Here is a 13940-nt window from a genome sequence, read left to right on the forward strand (position 1 = left end):
CTCCATGGCCTCTGGGATCCCTTCCAGCTCTAAGATCCTACTAGCCTATTTTAGAAAGTTCTGCAATCAGGTTGTTAACAAAACCTAAGTGTTGGCTCCCACTCCAAAGTGTAATTCTGCCTCCTCTGACTCATACAGACAGAAATACTTGGAGAGGGTTCGTGGGTGGGACGGCAGCCCACTGGCCTTTGCAGGAGGGATCCAGACGGCATGGGCTTCACAGTGAACTCAAGTCCCTCACCCTCTGCTGTCACCAAAGACTGAGAGGGCAGGAGGCTCCTAGTCCCTGGGGGGCTGGGGACCAGGAGGTGCGGAAGTGGAGATGAAGGCTGTAGGTAGGGATGAACAGATGGGACAAGGCAGTGTCATGGCACCCACAGAAATGACAGCTTATGTATAGCACATCCACGGAAAGGGTTGTTCATGGCAAAAGGCCGAAACCTCTGCCTAGGAGCTCCAAGGATGCTATCCTCACACACGTAAGCCACTCAAGGGATACACGATAACAAGAATAGGGAAACAAAGGCAGCAGTCGCAATTACTGAGCACCTCCACATGCAAGGAATAGGGCAGAGTGATTGCTGACTGATGATAAAGAAATCCCCTGCACCGCCCCCCAACCCAATTCCATCCCTCGCCCACAGAGAACCGAGAGGAAAGAGAGAAGCATCTCACCTTAGGAGAACCACACTGTCCGACATGAAGGCTCCAATAGTTACATCTGAAAACCACAAGTTTACAGATTTAGAATCTTGCTGAAGCCCATTCCACCCACCCGCTGTCAACGTGCTCCAACGTGATGGAGGCCAGTCTCAAGGTCAGGGGCTTGTAATGGCCTTGGAGGAGCTAGAGCCACACTGTCACATATGGCAGCCCACTGCCAGGGGTGGCGGCTGAGACCCCAAAGGGTTCTGGTCTGCACCGAGACATACATGTAAGACAGAAACTGACTTCAAAGACTTGGTACTAAAAAATATTAACTATTTCACTAATAAAAATTTTTTGCATTGATTGTATGCTGACATGATAATATGTTGATACATGGGGCTAAATAAAACATTGTTAAAATTAACTTCATGTTTCTTTTTATATCATTTTTTATGTGGCTACTAGAATGATTTAAATTACATAAGTGGCTCACATTGTTTCTTTTGGACATCAGGAATTCAGAGCGGGGACACTTGGAATCAAATGACTCCTGGGAGAAGCTCTAGGTTCTGCAGAACATGAGAACTGTTGCCATTCCACCCCTCCCTCTACGTGACCACAGAGACTCTCTGTGTCCCTGTCTGCACAATGGAGATAATGATCCCCAATGTCTTCTTCAAAAACTGAAAGCATTTTGCAATATTTAAATCAGAAGACATTTATTACATACTTGCTCAATATAATAGTTATTAAACACACTAAATCAGATATGAAAATCAGAAAACTCATGAAAATATTTGGCCAACTATAAATCAAGACAAGTGTTAGCTGGTAATGTTTATTCCTAAATAATTTTAATTTAGGAACTGTTCATTTATGCAACAGTTCTCTGCCTTTTCTCCCCTCAAGTATAATAAAACCCTTCAGCCCTGCAGTCCCCATGACCACTTACAGAACCAAGCACCTTAAACCAAAAGCGTCTGAATCCCTCCATCTACAAATGCCCTCAATTAGGAAAAACAAAGAACGTATCCATGGACTGCAGGACTGCTAAAATCCATGCCCTTGGGTGTGCATGTTAATTTTGCTATTTTCTAACAGTCTTTTTTTAATTGCCTGGATATTTGAAGATAAAAGAATCTGATGCACTTGCCATTTCTCTCATGAAAAACTGCAAGGTAAGAAATCCACATGTGTTGTGAAGTGTGACCACACCTGCTCACTGTGCAAATATAGGGGAGCAACCTGAGTCCTCATTCGCACTGCAATGTGGTCTCTGGCACCCTAAGTTCTCTGAGGCTCAGCATCCTTGTCTGTAAAAAGGGGAGACACCTGTATCTCTAACTACCTATGGGGGTAACTTTATAATGCACATCGCACAGAGAAGCAATGGACAGAATTGCTAAACCAATGGACAGTATTATTTAGGGACAGCCACAGCCACAAATTGCCCAGAATAAGAACTGCTTTCTCAAACAAAAAGACGTAGGATGGTCTACAAGGAAAAGTGAAGAAGTGAAAGTTGTCTAGTCGTGTCCGACTCTTTGCAACCCCATGGACTGTATAGTCCATGGAATTCTCCAAGCCAGAATACTGGAGTAGATAGCCTTTCCCTTCTCCAGGGGGTTTTTCCAACCCAGGGATCGAACTCAGGTCTCCTTCATTGCAGGTGGATTCTTTACCAAGTAAGCTATGAGGGAAACAGACCTCAAAACTGACCCTTTTCTGTTCCCATTCCTCCTGGCTCTGTAGATTTACAAGGATGATCAAAACTCCTGTCTGTGAGAAACTCTGAAATTCAGTACCCTGTACAGAACTTCATTCATTTTCACAGATCCTTCTGAGGCATTTTAAATGGAAAGAAACTTTTTCTCAAGCTAGCACGATGACCTACAGTTTCAGGGACTTTTTTTCTGAATGCCACGATGATTTGGGATTTTTTTCACGTCTTCTCTTTGCTTCCTCACCTTGCCTACTCCATCCCCTTCAAACAGCAAAGGGTCCACTATTCCATTGCCCAGTCAGTTTCACCTAAACCGGATATGTCTGAGGATCGGGGTTTGAAATCGTACATTTTTACTCAATTAGCCTCAACCACCACAAGGCATTAATTAACCCCGAAGATAAGCCAGCCAGCCTTGAATGGCAAAGGTCTGTTTTCTGTGTCAGGGGAAGGACATGGTTTCCTTCCTGCTCCAAGTGTTTCTTTCAATTCTTGTCTTGTGTGTGTGTGTGTTTGGGGGATGGGGGGTTTGCTCCTTCTCTCCCATCAAGAGGAAGATACCTCCAAATATGCTCAAATATTACGGAAAACATGAGGTTTCACTCCTTATATTCTGAATGTGGAGAGGGCTTTCTGTCTTCATCAGAAAGACTTGCTGCCACAGAAATCACTACAAAAATCCACCCTCCTGGTGCTTAAACCCTTCAGAGCAGATCCATTTTAAAACTGAAAAAAAAAATTAATTTTAACACTACTTTCATCTTAAAAAGCAAACACCAGGCAAAACACCCTGTTCTACTTGTGTGAATTTTTCTAAGCCTAAATAGATGTGACCACACTTACCAGACTGGTTATCTTGGCTTATCTCATGTGTCTTTCAAGAAAAATAGCTTACCAGGATAACTATTTCCATCCATGTCAATGCCTCCCGATATGGACTGACCAAACATCCGCAGCACTGGACTTATCTTCCGCCCCGACAGCTTCTGCAACAGATAATAGGGAGATTGAGCCACCGGAAGGAGCACAGTCACAAATAAGAACCCGTGACTGCTTTAGCCCAGCTTCTCTCAGACACTTGGTCTTGAAGTTGGTCAAAGGAAAAAACTGTGGCCTGAATTTGATCAGGGGGCTTTAGCAGGCAGTTGAAGACCCCACACTCCTTTATTAGTACTTGCCTGAGTCAAATGTCACCATTTACAACTTTTTCTAAGCTTGGTAAACAAACCACCTAGATGAGCACGTCGTGTTCTGATGTATTGAATTGAAGCCCCAAATGCATTAAGGTCAACTGCCATTTCTAAGGGAAGTTCTGTTTTGCTTTTATACAGGTATAGCTGGCTGGAATCCTTAGAACACGTTTTCCTCACATCTCTCTACCTAAACGTGTACTGAACACGGAACACTCCTAAGATGCACACGTGAGCCTAGTCCTAGGTGGACAGGAATCAACACATCTACCTAGATAAGATGACCACGAGGAAACCACCTCTCCATCAAGCCAACCAGAAGAGGTACAGGCTCCTGAGAATCACAGACAGGACGAAACAGCTCTACCTAGTACATCTAAAACTCCATGGTCCTGAATCTTTTGTAAACGGAAGGAAATTTAAAAAAAAAAAAAAAAATGAGCTGAAGCTGCCCTGAAAGGCAGTCTTCAACCAACCATGCAGCATTGACAGCTCTTCTGCCAGCAGGCCATACCAGCATCTGTACTTATCTCTTCTTCGTCGTCAAGCCCAACCTGTGCTAACACAACACGTGCTGTACTGGCTCAAGAATACTTACTGTGCACCCAGCCTTTGTCATACACCCATGCGTGTGTGGCACAGCTCCACACAAAGATGCCAGACTTTCCGAATCAGGAAAGTGCCATGTTCTGGGATCTGACCTGTTATTTCTTCCCTTTCTATAAACAGTCTCCCTGGTGAGGCTTCCCTCCCAAGGCTCTCATTGTGGATGGGAAGAGAAATGCTCTGTATTCATGCCACACAGCAGCCTCCGTGTCAAAACCAGGTATATATATACCCAGGGCTCACTTGGGACTTTCTTGCCTTATCCTGTTCCTTCCTGCAAAGAAATCACAAGTATGGGGAGGGGGGGGTTTCCTATAAGACCTACATATGAGATAGCAGGGACTTCCCCAGCAGCCAATAATTGCAAATAACCTTCCTCCTGCCACCTCAGTGAAACCATCCAACAGGAAGTGTGCAAACGTTCAAGTAAAAATCAGAGCACTGTAGGAAACACTGAAGAAAAGTATCTTGCTAACAGACAGAGCCCTACGTTCCTCTGTGGCTCGGTCTAAACATACATGGATGTGCGTCTGTGTGTTTCCTAAAAGCCACATTTTGAAGCGGAGCATCTCGCTCTGAGGTCCAAAGACATGAGCAGCAGCTTGCCCTGAGTTTGCATTTCTGAGGTATGCTGTGGCTGGGACAAGCAGGGAAGAGTGAAGGGGTGGTCCTTTAGGGGGTGGCGATGCAGGCTTAAGTTATCCCACAGACATCTGCAGGCCATTATGCCATAAAGCCAGGAAGATAAGTCCGCTTGGTGCTAATAACTCTAAATGAAAACCAGGAGCCTTGGGAAACCTCCGCTTCACCAGGTTTTCATGCGGTGTCCTGATGGCAAGAGAGAGATCACAGGGGCCGCCGGGACATGCCCGGGGGGCTCAAGTTGAGAAAGGCACAGGATGATCTTAAAATCAACACTTTCATGGTAAACTCGAGGAAGAGGAATGAGTTACAGAGTAATATGGAAGAACTTCAGACCCCGATCTCACAATGTATCCAGCAGAAATAATACCAATCTGGGCCAAAGAAAAGCAATCCCCTTGCCCGGACTTGTTTCTGATTTCCTCCTCTAGTTCACCCACACAATGCCCGCTCTGTCCAAGCCTGAGCCCTGGACAATCTGGCATTAAAGGATTTTTTTCTTCCTTTAAAATCACGAAACTTATCACATATACATTAGGAGCTTGGAAACGCGTAATCGCCGGTTGGTTCTTTCCTTTTTTTTTTTTTTAAAGAGCCCCAAACCACTTCTCTGTTAGAGCTAACGAGCCAGGCTGCGTGCTGACAAAGGCAGGACGGATCCAGCTGCTGATCCCTGCTTCCTATAAAGACAATCCGCACTGACCACAAAATGTATACTTCAGTTGTCTGCAGGGATCCCTCCCAGCAACATCACAAAACACAGGAGGGCCGCGGGAGGAGGGGAAGTGGGGTCTCTCAACTTGTAATCGCCTCTCTGTGCAATTAGCTTCCCAGGTCCGGCAACAAGCTTCCAGGAGGAAGCGTGGAGAGTGACCTCGATGGCTGCCCAAGGATGGCTACTCCCTGGATGACTTTCAGCTTGTGACAGTGGGAACAGAGCCCCCTGACCCACAGTAGAGCAGCCCCTGGGGACGGATGTGGCCCCCACATTTCCCCCAGAGGCCTCTGCCTCCTGCCGCATCAGCTGAATCCCCTAGCAGTTTATTCCCACCATTACTCATTTTTCACCCTAATCATTGCTGGCTCAGACGGTAAAGCATCTGCCTGCAGTGCAGGATACCCTGGTTCGATCCCTGGGTCGGGAAGATCCCCTGGAGAAGGAAATGGCAACCCACTCCAGTATGCTTGCCTGGAAAATTCCATGGACGGAGGAGCCTGGTAGGCTACAGTCCATGGGGTCGCAAAGACTCAGGCTTACTCGTTTCTAATGCACGGAGCATGGTCCATGTAGATGAAGGCCCCTCGGAGTAAATACGCCTCCCAGCAAAATAAGCTTCCCTATTTCTGTTTTCCAACGGAGCTTCTCTCAGTGTTCCTTTTTCTGATGTGGAGTTGAGGGTAGTGGTTGCAATAAGAGGGTTGGGAGTTAGACTGACAAAGTCTCAGTGGCCAAGTTGCTGCTTCCTAGCTGGTGACGATGGGCAGGTCAATTCACCTCCCTGGGCTAGAGTTACCTCATACAGGAAAGGTGGATGACAGAGGTGCCCATGTCACACGGCTGTGATGAGGACTGAAGGTAAGACAGCAGAACAGGCACTCAGGAAGCATCCCTGATCTCACCAGCACTTGCCTCCTGCTGGAATCACAGAACCAAGCAGGGGGCCCAGGAGAGGGAGCCTGGGCTCAACTGGCAGCCAACCAACCAGCCCTTTACCCTCAATCAGCTGACTCTTTTCTGCTGCAGGAAGCACAATTAGGAATGGACACACTGAACTTAACATGTAGGTACTGCCCCTTAAAATCAACTTGTAAAGTCTTTTCCTACCTAGAGACTTCCATACATGGACAGGTTTCAATACCTCCTATTTCGTTTTATAGAACATTTTCTAAGAAGAGGACTCAGTTCAGAGTTTGGTTTCCGTCCTGATATTCAAGATATGAGGCAAGTTTCTTGGTGACGAGAAGTGTCAGCTTGAGTAGAAAGTAATAAACGTTCAGTAAATCAGTATAGGCTGATTGGAAATTTCTCGACATGCACTCAGTCCCTTTCCATTGCTGACTCGCTAGAAGAACCCAAGCCTGTGCCACTCTACACACAGACATCCACAAACACCCTGATCATGCTTCTGTCCAGAAAGTGACTTCCTTTTTTCCCAGGGGCTAGGCTTGACACCATCAGCAAGACTGAACTTCAAGCAAAAAAACAGAACTCACCACTTCCACGTTCCCAGGTCCAGGGAAACGAGGCCAGGGCTTTAACAGTTTTAATGCCAGTTGTAACAACAGCCCCATGAACAGCTTTCAGGTCCCTCCTCCATGGACCACTGTCATTCTAGGTTATATTTTACAGGATAATCCGTTGGCTCAGCATAGATGGTTGACAAAGCAGTAACCAGAAAAGGCAAGCCTCCTCTTCTTCCATAAGCCTCTCTAACTCTGGCTAAGAATTTGGATATTATTTTCTATAGGCAGAATGCCTCCCTAGATATGAGCAAACGTGGGAGTCTATAAACATGTTCAGATTTAAGTAGCAGTATCAGTGGTTTGCATCCTTCACTGGAGGGGGTGAAGGTGAAGGCAGGAGCAATGTTGGGTGTTGTGTGTGTCTGCAGAATGAATGTATGAACAGCGCCCAAGACATTCTCACGCCAATTACCATGGAGTACTGAGGGACCATCCCGCTGGCATCGCCGTGATAGATGTACACTGCTCCCGAAAAGTCATCCTCCTTGGGTGCGCCAATGGCCACATCTGGGGGAAGAAAAGCAGCTCTGCGTTAGAAAAACCATGTGGAATAATCTAAGAGTGGATTCTCTAATTCCCACAGGATGTCTAGAGAGGTCTTGATTGTTACTTGTTCAGGCATTAGACTAGGCACACAATCTCTTAGCAGCAGAAAAAAAAAAAAAGTAGAAAGAAAATTATAGAAGCTGAGAAGAATTTAATACCAGAACAATTTCTACCTCATCTTCACAAGATAAATTATTAACTTGTGCAATAAAAGAATGTGAATATCAACCACCCACCCTAATGTCTGTCCATCAGAGAAGAGAGTTCCATAGACAATGGTTACTGCATAGCTGAGAAAGTCAACTCTATCCTTGGATAAAGGAATTATATAAAACAGTATTCACTTAATAAAAAAAAAAAGAACAAAAAAACTCTGTGTTACTCTCATAAACTGACAACTCTTGAGACAAGGCTGAGATCTTTCTCCCTTTCTTCAATTTGCTTCTAACAAAAGTCATGTGTCTGTAGACAGGAAGTCAAGAGTGAGGGGCATCACCCACCCAACCTCAAGCAGAGGTCCCCAAAATCTGAATGAGGCCCTCTACAGCAGGTGGAATTATGGTTTCAAAGGAGCCTGGATGCCCGGCCTGAGGCCCATCTTCCGCCTTCTGCCTCAGCCCTCCCCACCAGTGACGTGGCCCCCCTCCAGTCCTGATGTCTGAACCCAGCACATACAGCGATGGGAGGGCGTACTGAACAGACCAAAACAGAACTTCAGGCCAAAGAGAACCAGAGGTCATGCATACACTCCTCCACCCCTACCGAAACGCACACCATCAGTCAGTCCAGCATGCTCTCAGAGCATCGTGGGGCATCAGAGGCTCAGAAACAAGAAGGGTTTGTGGCAAGAGGAAGCTGGTTCAGACTTGGCCACCACAGAAGGCCCTGTGCACTGAGCTGACGAGGAGGGACTTCACAGAAGCAAAACTCCATCAGAGTCAGGACTCAGCCCTGTGTCTACATGGAAAACATGGTCTCACAGGTATTTTCTGCCTCCAGCGCATGAACGGGCCTTCCCTCGGGCAGGTAGGTCCTGGAGCACCCACACCAGGGCCAGGTAAGAGGACAGAAGCCAGCTCACTGACCTGGGAACCCGTCATCGTCCAGGTCACCCAGGCTGGCAATGCTCTCCCCGAAGTGTGCATTGTAGGCACTGTCTCCGATCAGGGTCAGCTGCTCCTCCAGGACTCCCTGGGAAACAGGATGGAGGGAAAACGGAAAACAAAACAAAAACAAACCGAACAACCAAAAAAAGAATGAAAAAACAGAGCTGGGAATGCTGCCCTCCCCCGCCGCACACCCATGGACAGGAAACACCTGGGCAGAATCCCAGGAACCCAACGTCCCCCCAACCCACGGGTGAAAGGAGCCCCTTCCACGTGGGCGCCATGGGGGTCTCTGATCACCTGAGACACATTTTAGAGGGAAGGAGACACTGCTGGCCAATGACTAAACCTCTCCCGGTCCTAACACTCTCCGCCAACCTATCTACCTGCCTACCTGCCTGTCCTCACGGTCTCCTCTCCCCACAGTATCCCCAAAGTGGTTTTAAAGGAATACATATTTTCATTTCTGATCTCCTGTGCCTTTGGTACACGTTTATAAAGCTGTTTCCAGGATGCATGTATTAGTGATCTTGACAGAGGGACTCATGGTTCAGGAAAACTGACAGCCAGTAGTTCTTGGTTAAGGGGTGAAAGCGGTGTTAACAGGACACAAAACCGTGCCCGTTTTCATATCTGGGTTGTGTTTCTTGAGCAAACACCAACCAACAGAGGGCAGAGTCAGTGGTGATGGTGGCAGTCAAGGCCACACCCACTCTGCCCCCAAATCGCTGACACATGACCATCAGAGTGTTAACACACACTCGAATGTTCTGAGCCACAAGAACGTCTAACCCTGCTCCTGGGTAGAGGCATTCAGAGCCACGGTATACCCACAAGCCATCCCAAAGCTTTCGTTACGACTAAATCTTTTTTTTTTCCATTATATACAAACACCTTTCAAAAAAATAAATATGTGATTTCTTATGTCAGTGAAACCCCCACCTCACAACACTAATATGCACCGATTTCCTCCCATCAGCATGGTGAAGAGGAGAAACACTGATTCCTGGCATGTACCAGGCACTGTATCTTCACACCCTCATTTAAATCACACAGTGACTGTATATGGAAGACCTTATGACTCTGCCCACTTCACAGATGAGCAAACTGAGCTGCTGATTTCAAGCTATCTGTCCACATCACACAGGCTATGTGTATACGTGGGAACACCAACATTCAAGGGCAAGTCACCATTTTTTTCCCACTGCTCCACACTGCCGTGAAACCTTTCATCACATAGGATGAAGTTCAACAGAAGGAAATGGCAACCCACTCCAGTGTTCTTGCCTGGAGAATCCCAGGGACGGGGGAGCCTGGTGGGCTGCCGTCTATGGGGTCACACAGAGTCGGACACAACTGAAGTGACTTAGCAGCAGTTAGCAGGTACTCTGGTAATCCCAAGGCATTAAGAAACATTGGTTGGCCATAGGTTGTGTGGGTGCCATATGCCTGCAGAAGGTCTGGGGAATGATCCTGCTCATAGATCCCATGCCCTGGGGCTGATGGGCTGGTCACCTTATTGCCTGACAAGTTCACACCTGTGCAAACACCGAGTCAGTCTTCTGCAAACACGGTGGCTGGCAGCCACTGAATGCTGACTGCTCTCATCTCCATAATGACTGCCTCCCTTCTTCCCTTCCTGCCCTGTCTCCCTTCCTGGAAGGTCAGTATAGAAGCAGGTGCCATTGCAACAGGTACCAGGAGGCATCTCCCCAAAGAGCTTGCAAACATCCAAGAAAGTCCAAGGCTCTAATCCCCTGGCTCCTCTTTAAGTCACTTCCCTTTCTTTCTGGCATCTGCCCACCTAGCTATAGCTAAATACCACCACCCCCTCCCAATGAGGATAACTTAACTAACTTAACATCTTGGTCACAGCTTAAAAGTACACTTTTACTAACTTTTTTGATTATGAAAAAATTACATTCTCACTATTTGCATAAAGATAAAACTAAATATCTACCCAAGCACCACCACCCAGAGCGATCTGTTACTAACTTTATGTATTTTGTATATTTTTAAAGGTTGATTGTATATGCAGTTCTTATCCTGCTTTGCCATTGATTATCTCATAAGCATTTTCTCAAGTTAGCTAAAAGGCTGGTGGTCACAGGATTTGTTCATTGAACCATTTCCCTCGTGTTGAATACTCTTTCTTCTAGATCCTGAAAAGATTCTGCTTTCTCTTTGGTCTCTTTGCTCCCACAGGTACACTGTAGTCCCTCAGCTTCTGCCCCCACCCACCCTCCACTGTGCTGCAGAGACATCTTTCTGACGCAACCATGTTCTTTTTGCAGTTCTGCAGATTAAGGAACATCGTGACTACAGCCCGTGGCCACTGTGCTGGTCCCCACCTAACCCTCCCTCCAAGTCCCACCATGCTAAACTGTGGTCCCACTGCCTGACACCTCAATCTACGTTGCCCAGCTCCCAGCCCACTCCCACCTGTCTGTCTAATTCCTATTCTTCTTCAAGGTTCCTTCCAGCCATCATGTCCCCTGAGAAGGCTTCTCTGTGTACATACTCTCAGGGAGGTGGCATAACCTAGAGATGAGGCATGCTAACTCCAAAGTCAGTTTGCCTATGTTTCAAATCTCAGCCCCACCGCTTTTTACCTGTGTGATTTGGGGCAGGTGACTTCACCTATCTGAGCCTCAGTTTTTTCACCTGAAAAATGGGGACCCCCCTGAAAAAATGTGCACGTCATTGAGATCATTCACAGGAAGCAAGAGAAACAGTTCCTGGTACATGAGGAGCACTCAATGCTGGTCATTTGGATATTTCTGGACGCCTATATATCTGCAGTCATCACACTGCATATAGCTTTCCACAGATGAAACACGGGGCTTTCTGAAGGTAGGAAGCAAGTCTGCTCACCTCCTCTGGGTGACGGGCCTCAGTCACTCCTCCTCAGGGCAATGTCTCTTTCCCTCACCCCATCCACACGTTGCCCAGCTCTGTACTCACGTTTCCTTTGTTGATGTAGACGGTGACCTGCCCTTCATCCCTGATCTCAGAAAACATGGGGGCCCCCACCAACAGGTCGGAGAGGCCGTCTGTGTTCAGGTCAACTGCGCATAAGGAGGAGCCGAAGTATGAGCCCATCTGCAACCAAGTCGAGTTGCAACAAAGTGTTCAGTGTCCGCCCTCACTCACGGGGCCCCTACCTCCCTCCAGCCCCCAGCCTGACAAGCATCTGCTCCTGAGCCCCACAGAGGCTGTGCCAGCTGTGCTGCCGGGGAAGCAAGAGTGCTCGGGCAACAGTGGACCCCAACTCCCCACGCCTCCTGGCAGCCGTGTGGAGACCCCAGTCAATGGAGACCCATGCCACTGACTTGGAGCCCCACCGAAGAGGAAACAAATGGACCAATCCCTGGAGCACGAGGTTCTGCTTTTACAAATACAAGCTAAGGCTGCAGACATAGGTTATAACCATAATAAAAGTGCCTCATATATCAGACATTTGACAAGGCCAAGCAAGTTAGGAATATGGAATTTCACAACAGAAGGCAGGCATGAAAATAAACTGTTACATGAGAAACAGGTTACCCTCACCCAGTCCTGGGCAGAACTGAAGACTTTCTAGGAAGGTGTGCGCTGAAGTAATAGAAGAACGTACAGCTCATAAGATTATTTGATGAATGAGGGAATACAGCCAGGTTATACTGGCTTAACCATAGCTCTATCCAGTACCTGTTACTTTATTTTATTTTTTTTTACCATTTTTTAAATTGAGGTATAGTTGACAGACAGTGTTTAGTTTCAGGTGTACAGCAAAGTGATTCAGTGATGGATTATTCAGATTCTTTCCCATTACAGGTCATTACAAGATACTGAATATAGTTCCCTGTGCTATATATACAGCAGGTCCTTGTTGTTTATCTATCTGATATATAGTAGTGTGCATATGTTAATCTCAAACTCCTAATTTATCCCTCTCCGCCTCCCCCCTCCGGTAACCATAAGTTTGTTTTCTAAGTCTGTGAGTCTGTTTCTACTCTGTAAACAAGTTCATTTGCATCACTTTTTTTAGATTCCACATATACATGATATAATGCAATATCTGTCTTTCTCTGACTCAGGACCTGATATTTTAAATCAGGGGTCTCAAACACAAAAGCCAATGGGATCCAGAAGGTGATATAATAGGTATAAGAGAAAAGCAAATGATAGCATAGGCACGCTGACAGGTGACAAGTGATGCTCGGATGCTCGGCTCATTTGTCTAAGAAACAGAGGGTGGTGGAGACTGTGGCAAATCAGAGTCCCTGGGCCTAGTGAAAGGAGCAACCTCCACCCAGGGGAAGTCAACTCCTGACTGACCCAGAAAAGGCCGACTGTCTCCTCCTTTAAGAGAAACCAAAGCTCTAAAATTTTATTTGAATTGCCTATTTTTAAAATGCTGACAACTAATTCATATTAAAAATAATAAATAAACATACCATGCAGGCCAAATGAAAATTTTTGTAGGCTGTGTCCTTTCCAAGGGCTGTGACCTCTGTTTTTAATTTAAAAAAAAAAAGCTATCCTTTTAAAATAAATGTTTTCAAGTAAAAGGGCTCTGGTTTTACAGACATGAACAAGCATTTTCTTTTGCTGTTTGTTGGCAGTTAACCCAGGGGCGTTTGAGAGAGGTGGAGGGTACTTTGGTCCATTTCCTGCAACTCGGCCTGGGACAGGACTCAGAAGTCCCTCCCCAGTCACATGTCAATGCCACTTCCACCCACTCCTACTCACCTCCTCCAAGGGAGGAGAGCATGGGGAAGTTTTAGAATCATGGAGGTGGGGGCAGAAACCAGTTGATGCTCACCAATTCAGTGGCCTTGCCAATATCCCTGTCTTGACTTTCATAAAAGAAACCGCCAAGACCCAGGCAAGGCCATGAAGACCGAAGTTGCTGGCAGTTCTCTCTGGCTGAGTCCCAGGGGAACTATTTGTTTCATTCCAATGGACTATTTAACTTGGCATCTTCATCGGTGTTCAATCAGAAATCCCCGTACGTGAAGTTTCCTATCTCAGTTTTGACATATAAACACTTCACATGCTCAGTTAACGCAATAAAACTTGGATATGGCAATGACATGCTTTGGGGTGAGTGTTCCCAGATCAGAGCTGGAAATGTGGGGACACGGGTGGCGCTAGTGGTAAGGAACCCGCCTGCTGATACAGGAGACGTAAGAGACGTGGGTTCAGTCCCTGGTTGGGGAAGATCCCCTGGAGAAGGGCATGGCAATCCAC

General features: G+C 46.6%; 1 protein-coding gene across 1 annotated transcript in view; it reads right to left on the reverse strand.

Annotated features, from left to right (window-relative positions):
• Positions 1-13940, reverse strand: part of ITGA9 (integrin subunit alpha 9) — a 367824-nt gene that overhangs the window by 288230 nt on the left and 65654 nt on the right. Inside the window, exons 9-13 of the mRNA XM_040246228.1 lie at positions 11670-11807; positions 8685-8790; positions 7466-7560; positions 3267-3357; positions 676-721 (exon numbers count right to left, since the gene is read on the reverse strand). Of these exons, the coding sequence (XP_040102162.1) occupies positions 676-721; positions 3267-3357; positions 7466-7560; positions 8685-8790; positions 11670-11807 (476 nt within the window). The remainder of the gene's footprint in view (positions 1-675; positions 722-3266; positions 3358-7465; positions 7561-8684; positions 8791-11669; positions 11808-13940) is intronic.

This window comes from Oryx dammah, unplaced genomic scaffold (genome assembly GCF_014754425.2).
Source record: "Oryx dammah isolate SB20612 unplaced genomic scaffold, SCBI_Odam_1.1 HiC_scaffold_9, whole genome shotgun sequence".
NCBI classification, from domain to species: domain Eukaryota; kingdom Metazoa; phylum Chordata; class Mammalia; order Artiodactyla; family Bovidae; genus Oryx; species Oryx dammah.